Source organism: Delphinapterus leucas, chromosome 5, assembly GCF_059928025.1.
Source record: "Delphinapterus leucas isolate spDelLeu-1000000601 "Yukka" chromosome 5, BTC_Dleu_Yukka2, whole genome shotgun sequence".
Lineage (NCBI taxonomy): Eukaryota > Metazoa > Chordata > Mammalia > Artiodactyla > Monodontidae > Delphinapterus > Delphinapterus leucas.
Genome location: NC_143133.1, coordinates 88,331,375 through 88,348,764, shown reverse-complemented (window position 1 = coordinate 88,348,764; position 17,390 = coordinate 88,331,375). Strand labels below are relative to the sequence as shown.

At 35.2% G+C, this 17,390-nt stretch overlaps 1 protein-coding gene across 11 annotated transcripts in view; it reads left to right on the top strand.

The window, feature by feature from the left end:
- Positions 1 to 17,390, top strand: part of ANKRD17 (ankyrin repeat domain 17) — a 159,229-nt gene that overhangs the window by 110,388 nt on the left and 31,451 nt on the right. For all 11 annotated transcript variants that reach the window (XM_089912030.1, XM_089912033.1, XM_022599575.2 and 8 more), the window contains 6 exons: positions 2,181 to 2,323; positions 3,080 to 3,293; positions 3,802 to 3,977; positions 5,070 to 5,232; positions 7,555 to 7,650; positions 8,948 to 9,064. In XM_089912030.1, coding sequence (XP_089768156.1) covers positions 2,181 to 2,323; positions 3,080 to 3,293; positions 3,802 to 3,977; positions 5,070 to 5,232; positions 7,555 to 7,650; positions 8,948 to 9,064 — 909 coding nt within the window. The remainder of the gene's footprint in view (positions 1 to 2,180; positions 2,324 to 3,079; positions 3,294 to 3,801; positions 3,978 to 5,069; positions 5,233 to 7,554; positions 7,651 to 8,947; positions 9,065 to 17,390) is intronic.

Below are 17,390 nucleotides of genomic sequence, written 5' to 3'. Positions count from 1 at the left end.
AGGAATTAAGAAAACTTTAGAAATTTGATTAGGGTTTTCTACTTAATTGCTTAAGGGACTCTTTGTAAAATAAAATAGCCTAATGCCAGTTTGGGGGCTTGTTTTTATGATGTTGTTACATAAGCCAGTTAGTCTTACTGGCTCTAAAAGCAAAAATGTGATAGAAAGTCATCTAAAATTAGTCATAGCTTCAGAGAAAGATAAGAATCATATCGCTTATACATGGAATCTTAAAAAAAAATACAAATGAACTTATATACAAAACAGAAATAGACCCACAGACACAGAAAACAAATTTATGGTTACCAAAGGCGAAAGGAGTGGGGGAGGGATAAATTAGGAGTTTGGGATTAACATATACACACTGCTGCGTATGGAACAGATGACCAACAAGGACCTACTGTATAGCACAGGGAACTATACTCAATATTTTATAGTAACCTCTAAGGAAAAAGAATCTGGAAAAAAAAAGTATGTATATGTATGTATAATTGAATCACTTTGCTGTACACCTGAAACTAACACAACTTTGTAAATCAATTACACTTCAATAAAAAAAATTTTTTAAATGAAATTTAAAAAAGAAAATGCTTATGAATGTGAACTTAAAAAAACCCAAAAGACAAAAAAAAATAAAATTGGTCATAGCTTTATTCAAACGAGTAAAGTTTTAGCTGGTACTAAGGCAAAGCACTGTTCATTAACATTGATTTATTTCCCAGTTAGATATATTATTGACAGTAAGAGCAAGGATAAGTGCTATGAGCTTGAGCAATCCTTAACTTCCTTATGCCTCATTTGTAAAATGAAGATGAGGTGCTAGTACCTGTGTCAAAGAGTTGTTTTGTGCATTAAATGGCATAATAGACAAAAGATCTATGAATGGCACTTAAATAAATGCTAAATATTCTCAGCAATCAGGGAATGCAAATTAAGACCCCAGTGAGATACCACCAGCCACATCCACTAGAATGGCTAAAATTATAAAGATTGACAATACCAAATTTTGCTGAGGATGTGCAGTAACCAGAACTCCTTGTTGATGAGAGTGTAAATAGTACAACCACTTTAGGAACAGGTTTGGCATTTCTTAACTAAACATGCACCCAGAAATTCTGCTGCTAGGTGGAGCCCATGAGCAATGAAAATATATTTCCACAAGAAATGTTCATAGCAACTTTATTCAGAATTGCCCAAAACTAGAAACAGTAGAGATGTTTATCAGTAGAAGGGATAAAGCAGCACATTCACATAATGGAATGCTACGCAATACACACAGTTGACTTTCAAACACTCTGTGATTCATTTATATGAAGATCTATCGTAAATGAAACTAATCTTTGGGTAGGATTGACTGAGAAAGAACATGAGTAAATAACAGATTTAAATTAGGTTTATGCGTTTCTCGATACAAATTAGGTTTATGCGTTTCTCGATACTCAGTGAATATACACTTAAGTTTTGTGCATTTATTGAAAGTTACAAATTTCACCTAAAAAAAACATAAAAAGCCTAAAAGCAAATAAGAGTTTAGTTCATGGTACACGTGCTGATGTGTTTAAGGGAAATTGCAGGTGTCTACAATTTACTTAGAAATGAAATGCATCAAAAAATGATGGACAGACGAATAAATGTGATAAAGTAGGTAGAGGAGAATGTTAATGGTAGAATCTAGGTGATGATTGTATGTAAATTTTTTTCAACTTTTCTGTGTGCTTAAAAATTTTTATGGTAAAATGTTGGGGGAAGATAAGTGTTAGCTTTATTCCAAAAATGTTTTTAACATTTAGTTTTTGATTTTAAGTTTAAAAAATATTTTAAGGACATTTACATGTATAAATGAAAAAATCTTACTCTATTTTACCACTGTGTGGTGGAATAATACAGAAATACTAATTTCCAAAACAGCATTGCACAAGAACACATGAGGTCAAGATCTTTCAATGAAAACACTGTGCCATTTCAACAGATTCCAAAATGGATTTTACTTGAGAAACGATTCCTTTATTGGCCTCTAAGACCTTTTGCTTTCATTTGAGACTGATTTTGTGCAAAGGATGAATGACTTTCCCCTTCTTTTGTTATACAGTAAAGCAGAAAAAAAGAGAAATCAGAAATATACACCTTGCAAGTTGTCTCACCATAAGAAGAAAACACATTTTTTCCTTTTCTTTTTCCAGGTGGTGGAGCTATTGTTAGCTCGAGGGGCAAATAAAGAGCACAGGAATGTTTCTGATTACACACCTCTAAGCCTGGCTGCTTCTGGTGGCTATGTGAACATTATCAAAATATTACTAAATGCAGGAGCTGAGATTAATTCTAGGCAAGTTTTATTCTCTCTCTCCAAGTCCCTTAAGAGTGTTATGTTAAAGATATTTGTAGCACACTTTTTAATGCCATATTTAGGAAATGCCTTCATTACAAATTTAGAATTTAAGTGTTTAAAATTGTTGACATAGAACTTGAAAAAATTATCACTTTATTTCTTATGATAAACGTAAACACATCTGTCTTATGTTTTTATTAGCAAGCAAGTATATACTTTAGAATGGAAAGTTCATTTTAATAATGACTTAATAATTTATCACTTTCAGCCCAAGTCATTATGTTGAATGAGATACAGAAAGTATTCTAGTTCTGGGTAGTAAAAGATTTGTAGTGTAGTCTTGGTAATATCTCAAAGATTTAGTAGGGCTGAGAAGAATGATTATTTTAAATAATTCTGCAGAATAAAGAATCTTAAATCCTAAGATAGAATTCCGTATTATCATCTAGTTTTTCTGGGACATTTAAAAAATATATTGGGCTTCCCTGGTGGCGCAGTGGTTGAGAGTCCGTCTACCGATGCAGGGGACACGGGTTTGTGCCCCGGTACGGGAGGATCCCACATGCCGTGGAGCGGCTGGGCCCGTGAGCCATGGCCGCTGAGCCTGTGCATCCGGAGCCTGTGCTCCGCAACGGGAGAGGCCGCAAGAGTGAGAGGCCCGTGTACCGCAAAAAAAAAAAAAAAAATTTTTTTTAATAAATAAAAATAAAAAATATATTTTTCCCTTTGTTCTCCCCATACTTCCACCCCCAGAACTGGTAGCAAATTGGGCATTTCTCCTCTGATGTTAGCAGCTATGAATGGGCACACAGCTGCCGTTAAGCTCCTGTTAGACATGGGCTCTGACATAAATGCTCAAATAGAAACCAATCGGAACACTGCCCTTACCTTAGCCTGCTTCCAAGGAAGAACTGAAGTGGTTAGTCTTCTGCTTGATAGAAAAGCAAATGTGGAACACAGAGCTAAGGTAAGAAAAAGTCTGAGATTTACCCATGGGTTTATTGCTTTGACATTTAAGGTGTACATTAGCAATATGCTAATTATACTTCTAGTACTTTGTAGTAACATTTATCTCTTACATATATATTTAAACAGAAATCATTCTGTATGACTCAGTTAAGCATTAACTCGTGAAATACCTCAGCAATAGATTTTTATAGGTAATAATGACATTGGGGTTATCAGCTGAAAACTATGTAGTATTATGAAAGAGAAGAGACGGAGCATTTATTAAGTGCCAGTTATATGCCAAGTACATGTGTCTTAAAATTTTTACCAACAAATGGACATTAGGTAGAATCATCTGCTTTCAGTAGACCTCACTGTAACTGAGAGAGGTTAGCAGTGTCAGTGCTGAAATTTAGTTGTGAATTTTGTAACAGCTGTACCTTATTGCTCCCCCAGATCGTTGTTCTTTAACATTTTAGTACTTTCTGGTCTCTTACTTGTTGTTTTTTATTTTTCACCAAACCTAGACTGGCCTCACACCGCTAATGGAAGCTGCCTCTGGTGGATATGCAGAGGTGGGCCGAGTTCTTTTGGATAAAGGTGCTGATGTTAATGCTCCTCCAGTGCCCTCCTCGAGAGATACAGCTTTAACCATAGCAGCAGATAAAGGGCATTATAAATTCTGTGAGCTTCTCATTGGCAGGTATGATGCTACCATACCCTTCATATATGAACATGGTATTACTAGTGATTTCTATTCTCTGTGCAAATTGAACTATTAAAAAATCAAATGTGATTACTTCTATAAACTGCAGTTTATTTTTTAATGTTTTAAACCTATCTCTATTATTTTCCACCCATCCAGAGCTATGCTGCATTGTTTAATATATTTCAGTGCAATCTAGAAATACTTCTTTTCTTCCTTTTTTGTCTGTGTATACACTTTTAAAGTACTATAATAAGCTATTTGAACATCCAGCTATTGTCATCCATATTCACATCTCCCACACAGTTTTGCAAAGATATCACCTTAAGTCTTGTAAGTCTGGCAATAATCTAAGGCTTCATTGTTGATTTTCTTGTTCTGTAATTAGGGCTTTTAAGAGACAGTTATGGAACTGTTCAAGATATGAGATAGAGTCCAGGATATTTTTTGTTTTCAGTCACTTAGGAGTTACTTGCCAGTCTTTCAAAGTTGCTTGTCTGCTAAATTAGATTTCCTACTTTAACAGTCTGAAAGACTTTTGCATGGTGTCCTAACAGTAGTAATTAGTAGTAGCTACTATCAACTAGTTATTTACCATGAGTCTTATCTACCATGATGCCCACCACTGAGTGCTAAACCTTCATGTTATTTTAAGATTCATTCTTTTATGAAGCCACATAATATAAATACATGAATACAAATAATCTGAAAGATATAATCACCTCATAGGATACTGTTTGTGCTCTAGGATACTGTTTAATATATTATGATATTAACAGGATGTATCGTTATTCTTCACTAAAGAAAATTTTACATTTTCTCAGGATTTTAAGCTCAGAATTATGCACAGAGTCATTATTTTTAAAATAAGAAAAGCAATTATTGATATATCATTAGTTTTGATTCAATGGCTTTTAATTTGATGACTGGAAATTCTTTGTAATGTAATTCTGATAGAGAAATATATTTTAGTCCTATATATTTTAAACAGTTTTTTCCTTTACAAAATATTTTCACAAAATTCATAGTTGATTTTTATTATTATCTGTGTCATTTCATTTAAAAGTGATGTTTGTGTCATTCATTTAGGGGTGCTCACATTGATGTACGTAACAAGAAGGGGAACACTCCATTGTGGCTGGCAGCAAATGGTGGACACCTTGATGTGGTTCAGTTACTGGTGCAAGCAGGTGCAGATGTGGATGCAGCTGATAACCGCAAGATAACTCCTCTTATGGCAGCATTTAGAAAGGTAGAAGCCTTTCATCCTCAGTCACTTGGATATTTTTCACTTAGGCTAGGAAGTGCATAATTTAATTATCACTAAAGACTTTCATTTTACGATCTAACAGTAGTGATGAAAGCAGTAATATAATAAGCAAATAATCACTCTGATGGCAACACTGAAAGGTAGATACAGGTATGCCAGAAAAGTCATTAATAGTATCCATATTGGATGTCAAAGCTAAGTAAACTTTTAAAAAGTTGTTCGAATAGTATTTTCAAAATCTAGTTGCAATCTTAATCTTTCACAAAATATAAATCCAACTAAGAGTAATTAATTACTTGTTTATGAATGAGTGTTTTCTTGTATTAGCACAGCAGAGAAAAGTTTAGCTTAAATTGATTTCATTTTTAATTATTCACTTTAATTTCTAGGAAAAAAGGAAAAATGAAAATTCAGCTGCCAGTATTTGAAACCTTCAGAAGTAGAAATAAATTCTGTGAAATTGAAACTTTCTGTAATGCATAGCACAGAACTGTGTATAAGTAATTTGATTTAATGTTTTGGTTGATCTCTTAAATGCAGGTCTGATTTGTTATTGGGGAAGCCAGACTACTATTCCAGGGATTATAATTTTGAGTTTTGTCATTCTGTAGGTATAATTTTGAGTTTTGTCATTCACGTAGGTAAAATCTCTTATAGACTCCAAATTATTTTGTTGTATTGAAAATTTTTAATATATAAATTGTAAAAAATCATCTTTTCCTTTTTTTCTTATTATTCTCTCTGACTCTTGTTCTTTATACCACCTCCTCCCTGGGTGTTCTAGACTACCTTCCCACTGACTCTCTGAATTTTTTTTTCCTTGCTAACCAAACTTATTCTCAGTGGCTACCTACCTCTTCTCCAAGCAAGCTAGCATATCAAGTTTATCATCCAAACCATTTCACTATGTTAGTATCCTCTTCAAGTACCTTTTCATGTCTCCCCAGTCTCTGTAATCCTTTGAAATCCAATCTTAGTTTGTTATTCAAAGCCCAATCTAGTGCTTTTAGAACTCATCTCCCATTGAGTCCCTAATGTGCAGTCTTCTCCTTGCTTGGTCTTTTGTCATTGTCTCTCATAGCACCTTTGTTCTCATCTTGGGAATGCCCATGTCCTTCCTCATTCTTCCAAAATTACTCATTCTTTGGGTACAGTGTAAATCTCCCCTTCTATAGAAACTCTTCCCATTCCATTTGAGTTCACATTGAGATATCTGATCTCTTAAAGGTTGTAGAAATTCTACAATTCATTATTATCTTTATCATTTATTTTGACAAATATATATTGTTATTACCTTAACATCTAACATGCATATATCTCATCTTTCCAAATAGACTTAGCTCCTTAAGAAAGGCACTTATCTTTTATACTCTTTGTATTCATTCCATTATTTTTCTTAGGACCTACCATGTACAACTGTAATTGTAGGGATATTACATTGTACAGATTCCAACTGTTGCTTTTTGTACAAAATGTAATAATCAGGGATCCACACACAAAGTCAGGTAACTGTATGAATTGTCCCATATAAATAGTTTAAATACTGTAGAAGTGTTGGTGAGATATCAAGGAAAGGTGCAAATGGCATTTAAGCTATTCATTAAAAGATAGGGATAGTTCAAAAGGATGCAGATGAGAAGGAAGAAATAAATGCAATAGAGGAAATGTACTAAATATAAACAGATGTTTATTCATCCGTTTATATGTGTTGTGTCAGTAATAGTGTGGATTAGGGAAAGTAGAGAGCCTCTTGAAGGCTGGTCTAAAGATTTTGAACTTAGTGAACTGTGTTACAGTGAATAATATAATCATCGCTCAAGCTTTAGGAAAGTGTATGTTATTTCTTTTGCACTACCTAGTATAGTGCTATGCATTCAGTTTTTATCTCAAAGAAAGAACAAAATTGTTATTTCTACTCTTTTAATGCTTAAAATTGAAACACGATACTCAGGTCTAATGAATTAGCTAGAAAAAAAAAGATGAGGTTTTTCTTTTCTTTCACACATATCCTGCATTTCTTCATACTGACTTTATTGTTTTTTTAAATTCAGAATGGTTTAGAATTTTAGGTCAGGTTATTCTGTATTTTTTTTTTTGGAGGGTAGGATGAAAATGAACAATGTAGATTTATCTAACTTATTAGAACCCGAAGCCTGTCTCTTTTTCATTTAAAGTGCGAATAATACCCAATTTAAGTCTTTATTTTGTGACACTAATGTTAATGGAACCTTAGTTAAGATAGACTAGATTTACTGAATCCTGATAGAGTCTGTTTTCAGTCTGACACTGATATCTGTTTTTTAGGGTCATGTGAAGGTGGTGCGCTACTTAGTCAAAGAAGTCAATCAGTTTCCATCAGATTCTGAATGTATGAGATACATAGCAACGATCACTGATAAGGTAATATACTGATTAAATTCATCCCCATTATATGAGCTTGGGATCCCATTTGGCTTTTCATATATATGTATATCCCACACTAAGATAAAAAAAGTCTTAGTTTGAACAATAATGTGTGGTACATAGCACTTTTCGTTTATCTAGGATTTGGGAATGAAGTATGATATTTAAGAATCTCTTCAGATGATTTACTTACCTCATGAAGTAATAAAACATTTTCTGTTTTAGAATTACTTTATCTTTTTAAATAGTACTTAAGCTAATTTAATTTTAATGTAAATACTAAACAATCTAAAGCAAATTATTGTTACTATTCATTAGTGCTGTAATCTATTCAGATAGATATCTCTTCTGAGAGGAACAAGTCAGTGGATTTTTTTTATGCCTAAACAAAAATTAACACAGTACTTTTAATTATGGTCAAGAAAACTCTTAACATGTTCAACATAATATAAAAGTTGGAGTAATTGTCAGTTTAAGAATGAATTTGCTAGGATTTTTGCAGGGAAAGTAAGGAAAATAAAATAAATCCCTTTAGAATTCTAATTGAAATCAAAATATTTGAATAAAATCCTAAGAAATGCCTCTGAAAATCTAAAAATGCCTTTCATTTTCTCAGCAGTTATCACATGATAGTGAACAGCTTTTTCCCGTAAGTTTTACTTAACATAGCTAATCCACTGTCTTGGCCTGCCTCTAGATTCATTTATGACAATTAATGTTCCTAGATACCCCTTATGGAAGGGGGGCAGAGATTAAAAATAAAGCTTTTGTCTTAACAGGGAAATATCCCTTTCCTGTCAAAAAGTGTGTGTTCTAAGAATGAAATCACTGAGATGTCTATAAATACGTGCTTTTTATGAGTGATTCCAGCACAAGAAGTTATAGCAACAAAGCTTAAATATTTGAGAACAGTTCTTGCCAAATAAGTATTTTAAATTGTTTTAAACCCATTTTTTTTTGTTGACGTTGACCTTTTCCTTTAGCCCATTAACCAACTGACAGATTATTGCAGCTCTATTTACAGTATGATTTCTTATATTTAAATAACAGGAGTAAATAATTTTAGTACCAGTCAAATGGATATTATTTTGAAGAACAATAGAGGCTCTTTGCTACTGTATTTTTAAAAACATACCATTTAAATTATGTTTTTATTTGCATTCTTTTTTTGCCTTACTACTGATCTTTATTGCTTATGTTCATTCAGGTACCTTAATTAATATTTTCGTGTTTTCAGGAATCTCTCTAAATGTTAATTTTTTGAGTCTGGAAACATCTTAATTTTTCATTTTAGGAGATGCTGAAGAAGTGCCACCTTTGTATGGAGTCAATAGTACAAGCCAAAGATAGACAGGCTGCTGAAGCAAACAAAAATGCCAGCATTTTATTAGAGGAGTTAGACTTGGAAAAGGTAATGGTAACCTTTACATATGAAAAATACCTACTTTTTTCCTTTCAGCTTCTCTTCCTCCTGATTTGTAATCTGTGTTTTTTTGTTTTGGTTTGGTTTTGCTTTAAATTGTGTACATGATTTTTCTCTCCAAGTTTGGCTCAAATAGTGGAGAGGATTATGAGTATTTTAAACATCATTATATCGTTAAAATAGTTTTCTTTATAATCGAATTAACAAAATGTTATTGTAGGAATTGCATTGATCTGCAAGTCAGGGAACCTAGCCTCTAATGCTCAATTATTTCAACTAATGTTCTGTTAATCCCCATCCAACTCTGTACTTCATTGATCCTAGACCTTGTAATTTGTTGCCAATGGATTTATCAGAAGTACCAAATACACTAGGAAGGCATACACTACCAAGCCATGACCAACTAGTGAAATATGACCAGTTGATGGAATGTTTAACGTGTACCTTTTTATTTTATTTTATTTTTATAAAATTGTACGATTTAAATGCATGAAATTTATTGTATATCTATTATTTTTTTAACATCTTTATTAGAGTAGAATTGTTTTACAATAGTGTGTTAGTTTCTGCTTTATAACAAACTGAATCAGCTATACATATATCCCCATATCTCCTCCCTCTTGTATCTCCCTCCCACCCTCCCTATCCCACCCCTCTAGGTGGTCACAAAGCAACGGAGCTGATCTCCCTGTGCTATGCGGCTGCTTCCCACTAGCTATCTATTTTACATTTGTTAGTATATATAAGTCCATGCCACTCTCTCACTTCGTCCCAGCTTACCTTTCCCCCTCCCTGTGTCCTCAAGTCCATTCTCTACGTCTGTGTATTTATTCCTCTTTATTCCTTTCCTGCCCTTTAATGCGTACCTTTTTAAATGGATGATTTCTCTTGTATTTTTCTCTTTCAGGCACACTACAGTATCATTCCCATTTATTCCCATGGGGAGTAAAACACTCCAAACAATGTACAGTTTGGGCAGTCCCATAGCTGCTTCTTTACTCTCTGTTCCTATCAATAACTGTACTCTATAATGTAATAGTAGGAAAAGAATTGGTTGGTATTGAATATTATGGAATATATATTCTGCCATATTTCATCTTTTTAAAAAAGGTTAAAAATGCTATGAAATTTAACATATACTTTTTAGATTTATAAAGGATATGCAGTGATAGTGGGGGCTGGGGCAACCCCCCCCCATGCAGTTGAAAAGCAATGTAACTTTACACTTGGGCCCTCCATATCTGCAGTTTCAAGTCCATGGATTTCAACCAACCACAGATTATGTAGTACTGTAGTACTTATTCATTTTAAAGAATCCACATAAAGTGGGCCTGCACAGTGTTGTTCACAGGTCAATTGTATATATAACATTTTTCATTTGAGTCAGGTCCATTCTTTTTAATTAGACTTACTGACTTTGTTAAGCTATATATTTCATCTCACATAAAGAAAGTATGAATTATTTTAAACATTTTGTTCTAAAGTCAATGTGAAAATATAGTATTCTGAGAAATATATTTAAAATCAGAGGTTCTTCTTTTTTTTTTTTTTTTTGCGGTACGCAGGCCTTTCACTGTTGTGGCCTCTCCCGTTGCGGAGCACAGGCTCCGGACACGCAGGCTCAGCGACCATGGCTCACGGGCCCAGCCGCTCCGCGGCATGTGGGATCTTCCCAGACCGGGGCACGAACCAGTGTCCCCTGCATCGGCAGGCGGACTCTCAACCACTGCGCCACCAGGGAAGCCCCAGAGGTTCTTCATTTTAAAAACTTTCTAGTTTAGATTCTGATCAAATGAAAATTAGCTTTTTTGGCCACTTTGAAGTTTTAATTGAACACATTGAGAACAGATATGGTTATAATTATTGTAACTATACTTTACCTATTTTTAATATTCAGTTTCATCAAATATTTATTTAATGTTCACTAAATACCAGGCAATATAATAGGGCCAAGTTGTATGACAGAATATGTATTATTTGAGTCTTCTCTGTAAGAAATATTATTACCCTCATATTACAGATGGAGAAACTGAATCTATGGGAAGTTAAGTAACTTGCCGAAGCTAGGCTAAGATTTAAATCCACTTTTTTTTATTCTAAATTCCCTGCTTTCCTCTCCTCCCTTAATTGAAGTCAACCTACATTTTAGTGCTTTCTTCTTATAATATTATCCTGTTTTTGCATTACTCTCTCATTTTTAGATGTTAGAATCGCTAATTTATTTCATAATATTGTTTCTTTTTGCATTTTTATAAATCTTAGAAGACATCCTTTCTATAGCTGAGACATAGATTTCTGTTTTTAAATAAAATCTTTAATTGTTTCATACCTTTGTTGTTTATACGTTACATGAAATACATTTAGAGATTTACTGCATACCTGTGGATCAAAGTCAAGAAGCAGCTTTTAGGAATGTCCTATTGTGCATGTCTATTCTCAATCAACTTCAATGATTTATTTTCTTTTTTCTTTTTTACAATAATGTGTTCAGTTTAAACTGTGAACTATGCAAAGATAACTAAAAGAAAAGCATACGCCATCATTGTAAGGTAACTGAAGTTCAAAACCTGGTATGGTAATTAACTAAAAGTCCTCACTTCTGACCTTTAAAACCTTTTAAGACCTTACATGTTCTGCCCACTCACACCACTTCTTACTCCTGTCTGATCTTATTTTACTACTTTCTCTTGGTCACTTTGCTCTATCCATAATGACCATCCTTTTTGCTCTTGCTATGCCTTCTGCCTTGAATGTCACTTCACTTGCCTCATATTTTAGTCTCCCTTTCACATTCTTCCTACTCTTCTTCCCTTCTTTATTTTCATGTTCTAATATTCTAAATACTGTATTTTACTTAGCTATCTTGTTTGTCTCTCTCTACTAGTAGATTGTATGAACTACAAAATGGTGCCTGGCATGTTAGTAAACATTTGTTGAACAAATAAATATCCATGTATATGAAAACTGTACTTTTTAAAAATTAGAATCATGTGAACATATTACTCTAATACTTGCTTTTCAACTCTCTCAATAAGTGAAGAATATTGTCAGCTGATAGTGATTTATAACTGCATAATATACTCCATAGTAGGTTTGTTTCCAGTTTTGTCACTACAAATAATGTTGCAATAAACATCATTATACATGTTTCTTTATATTTTGGTGCTTTTATTTTTATGGAGTAAGTTTCTTCACTTAGGTCAGTGTATTTTAAATTTGATACTTTCAGAATATTTTCCTACCACCATCAGCAATACATAAGTGTTTTTTCCTTGAATTCTTGCCAGTCTTTCTTAACCTAGATGTTCATGCTTTCACAGCCTCAGATTTAAAGCAATTCAAAAGGAATTTCTTTCAATGTCATTGCATATTTTCCAGTTTTGTTTTTTTTTTTTTTTTTTCCCGGTACGTGGGCCTCTCACTGTTGTGGCCTCTCCCATTGCGGAGCACAGGCTCAGCAGCCATGGCTCACAGGCCCAGCTGCTCTGCGGCATGTGGGATCCTCCTGGACCGGGGCACGAACCCGTGTCCCCTGCATCAGCAGGCGGACTCTCAACCACTGCGCCACCAGGGAAGCCCTATTTTCCAGTATTAATTCTTAATCAAAAATTAATTAGTTGCAAATTCTTCTGCATGGACTGATACTTTATAAACAGTTTTGAATGGGGATGGTACATAGATAGAATTCTAGACTGTGGACGAGACTGTTCTTTCCTGAACTCCAGCCCCTTTCTATTTCTATTTGAAAAATTATCAGATTGAGATGTGTTAGGGTTTGGTTCACTATTTTTTATGTATGATTTACATCTGGAAAAATACACCATTTTGCCTTTTGAGGCTCAGTACATTCTGGCTCCACCATTTCTGATTTAGAAATATCATTGGAGTCGTCTTGTCTGGTTTAACTTGGATGTTCTGCATGGGTAACTTGTGTAAAAATGCTCCTTTGATCAACCTTTCTAATTTGAAAATGTTGGTTAATAGGTTTGTAAAAATTGCTGCTGAGAATACTGCTCATTATATTTACCAGATTCCCTTATCCTTATGCAGCAAACACTATATGGAAGAGTCCATGCTCTAGAGCAGTTCATCTGGTCTAACTGTGGAATACTCTGGCAGTTAATTTCTTGTTCTCTTAGGACATTAACAACTAGGTTATGTTTTGGGCTGTTAGAATCCATAGTGGGTATTATTGGTCTGCATTTTTAATGTTTTACCCCTCTACTTTATCACTTATTGTTTTTTCTCTTTGTAAACTTTCATAATCTTTTAGGGAGCTATGTACAGTATATTTTTAAAATATTCCTAATAGATGTGTTCAGTTGGGTTTTTTGCCACCACTGAAGCTATTAATATGCCCACCTCACAATCTCAGTTTCATACCTTTCATTCTCTGATTATCACCTCTTGTCTTTTCAGCTTTACTCCCTCTAGAATTCTACCTCCAGCAAGCCTAAAAACATTCTGTCTACCAATAAATTGTAGGATCCATTTATCATACCACCCTTCGCTGGCCTTACTCTTTTCTTTCTCCCTTTTCTTTACTGAAGCCTAGTAACTAAAGGTGTCTAAGGAAAAAAAGCATTCAACCTTGATGACTAATTTTACTTTAAATGTGTGAAAGTGAACCCTTTAATGCTGCCCAGTAGTCATACTATATATTTCCCTAGTTTAATTTACTCTCCCACTCTTCTAGACCATTAGTTCTTTCTCCTTTATCCTGTGACTTCTGCTACATTCTCTTCTTCAACCTCTGATGACCTTGCATGCTACTTCAGTAAGAAAACTGAAGCACCAGAAGAAAACTGCCAGAGACTTCCCCTACCCCATCTCCCCAACCCACCAAGCCCTGTACCCATATATTTCCTACCAATTACTAGATAAACTTGTAACCAATCCCTCCGTTTGTGAACTACATCATATTTTCTGTCTGCCATCCCTTACTCAAAAACATTGTTGTGGGGCTTCCCTGGTGGCACAGTGGTTGAGAGTCCGCCTGCCGATGCGGGGGACACAGGTTCGTGCCCCGGTCCGGGAAGATCCCACATGCTGCGGAGCGGCTGCGCCTGTGAGCCATGGCCGCTGAGCCTGCGCGTCCGGAGCCTGTGCTCCGCAACGGGAGAGGCCGCAGCGATGAGAGGCCTGCGTACCGAAAAAAAAAAAAACGTTGTGGCAGTTTTCTTTTCTTCTATATCATTTTCCCCCCTCTCATGGATCATCCTCATCATCATATAAGCTTCTTTGTCCAATCTTAAAAAAAACTTTTGATTTTTCCAACACGCACCTCCCCGCCCCCCCATTTTCAGCTACAAGCCCATTTCTGCTCCCATTTGCAGCAAAACTTGTCTATTTTGGGTATTCCAATTCTTTTTTGTCTTGAATCTACTCCTACCAGGCTCTCACTCCTACAGCTCCACCAAAACTACGCCTTTACGGTCTTTGGGGACTCTCACTAGCTAATTCCAGTGATTACTTCTCTATCCTTATCTTACTAAGCCTAATAACACCTGACATACTCTATTTATTTGGCCTTCATTACACTACACACTCTTGGTTTTTCTCTTATCTTTCTGAATGTTCCTTCTGTATCTCTAGTTCCTCCTCTTCTCTCCTCTTAGTTGGCAAGTCATTTAGCTTATTACATGATCTTCTTTATCCACTGGTCATCTCATCCTGCTTCTTACCTTTAAATATATACTAGCTGATCCCAAATTTATATCTTTAGCCCAAACCTCTTCCCTACATTCCAGTCTCATATCTAGCTAGCTACTCAACATGTCATTTTGGATACTTAATTAGACATCTCATACTTACGTTCAAATGTGAACTCCTGATCTTTGCCCACTCCAAACCCACAACTCTGTCTTGTAATTGCTCAGGCTAAAGATATCAATATCATGCTTGATTTCTCTCTGTCCTCCATTGTGTTGGAAAATCTAGTTACCTTTGCCTTAGGACTATATCAAGGATCCTAGTCACTGTTTATCACTTCTCACCCTGATTCAAGTCATTAATATCATCTTTTACCTGTATTTCCACAGTAGTCATTTAACTGATCTCCCTGATTCCATCATTGCTCTCCAGTCTGTTCTCTATTTAACACTTACAGTGATCCTCTATATCAGTTAAATCAAATCACTCTTTTGCTCAAAACCCTACAGTGCCATTTCCCTCAGAGTAAAAGATAAAAAGTCTTTAAAATGCCCCGTGGGACCTTAGGTGATGAAGTCTCCTGATATGTTCTCTGAAAGTCATTTTCTATTATTCTCAACCAGACTGACCTACTTAAACATTCCAGGCCTACTTGAACATACAGCTTATATACTGACTGTTCTTTTTGCCTGCTATACTTCAAATCTTTTAAATGTTTACTTAAACTTCACCTTCATGTTCCCGTATATGTCCCCATATACACACTTCTCTTCCTCTGCTCCAGTATTCCTGTTTTACATTGTACTTAACACCTTTTTTAAAAACTGTATAATGTATTATGTTTGCTATCTGTGTGCCTCCCCCAGCAACTAAATGTAAGCTTCATGAGGGCAGGCATATTTTGTCTTCTGCTTAGTCCTAAGAGGCTAGAACCATGCTTAGTACAGTTATCAAGAAAATTTTGCTGGATCCTGCCCTTCCCTTCCCCTGTACTCCTTGATCTCTTTTTCTGTTATTGATACCACTACTGAATTCAGAAATAATTGAAATCTTGATGTAGTTTTCAGATTCTCAATTATCTTTGCTCCGCATTCTCTATATCCATCAAATAAGTTAGTGTAGTAAATTAACTTAATCCAGTATCTGGCACATATTAACCCCCTAAATATTAATGGTATCAGTATCATCATCATGACCTTTAATTGAGCTTTGGCAGTCTCTTTTATGTCTTCTGTTCCATCCTCTCCTAAATTATCACTTCTCACCTGAAGTATTGCAGTAGGCTTCTTAACAGTCTGTCTATAAATAAATACCTTTGCCTCTGTCATCTTTTGCCTTCAGTTTAATCCTTCTTTATTCCAGTGTAACTTTTCCAGTTCCCATAGTTTCTGATACACAGATATGATTGCCTTTACTCCCTACTCGAAATCCTTCAGTCTTCGTTGTCTGCATGGGAAATTTAAAACATTTGGCTCTTCCTGTCTTCTCTAGGCTCATCACTCACTATGGTTTTCTACTCCTCACATATCTCATTCACATAACTGTATCCAAATATGCACATGGGGGACTTCCCTGGCGGTCCAGTGGTTAAGACTCCGCACTTCCAATGCAGAGGGTGTGGGTTCTATCTCTGGTCAGGGAGCTAAGATCCAACGTGGCTCGAGGTGCGGCCAAAAAAAGAAAAAAACAGATTTGCACATGGTATTTCTTTAGTCTGGACTGCCTTTCCCTGAATCCTTTAATTCTCATCTTAAAAAGCTTAACTCTCAAACATCAATTTGTTTCCTGAATCTATAATTAGAAATCACCAGTTAGGGAATTCCCTGGCAGTCCAGTGATTAGGACTCAGTGTTTTCGCTACTGCTGGGGCCTGGGTTGGGGAACTAAGATCCTGCAGACAAAAGAAAAAATCAGTTGGACCTAGTGCCCTTTCTTTCCTTTTCCACAATGAGGTTATTTATTCTGCAATTTGACTCTTTTCTTCAAAACGTCTACCCTCCCCCACAAATGCTCACAAACATGTAGCAGCTCCCCGGTAAGTGAAATGAGGTCTAGGGCATGTACCTTGTGAGAAAATACAGAATGTAGGCTGAATTTCTAACCCTGTTTACCTGCACCTCCAGACTTACTCGAGTCTTATGGTTTAAATACTCTGTTTTCATCTTTTCTCCTTCGGATCTTGTATCATTTATTACCACCTCTCCCATACTTTAGTGCCTGCTGTTTCATTAACTCCTACCCTCTTTCTACAACTTCATGAAGTTAACTATCCTAATGAAACCGTACCACAAATTTAGTATTTTGTTTCCTTATCTAAATATTTTAAGGGAATAATCTGTGTCTTGTTGACTCTACTTTTCTTTTTTCCTTTTTTTTTTTTTTTTTTTTTTTTTTACTTTTCTTTGTAATTCTCCATCCAGGACCATTTGCTGCTTACTTCTCCACTAATTCAGTGAACTAACTATGGCAGAGGTCACCAATGGCATCTTATTGCCAAATCCAGAATAAGATTAGACATCTCATACTTGTGTCCTTACTGATACTTTGTGATACTTACCAGTGTTGATTTGCTTTCCTTTATGAAACTCTTCTCCCATTGAAGCTGCTTTCTCCTGATTGTCTTCTTCTGCCTGATATATGCCTTTCTAAAAGTCTCATTTGA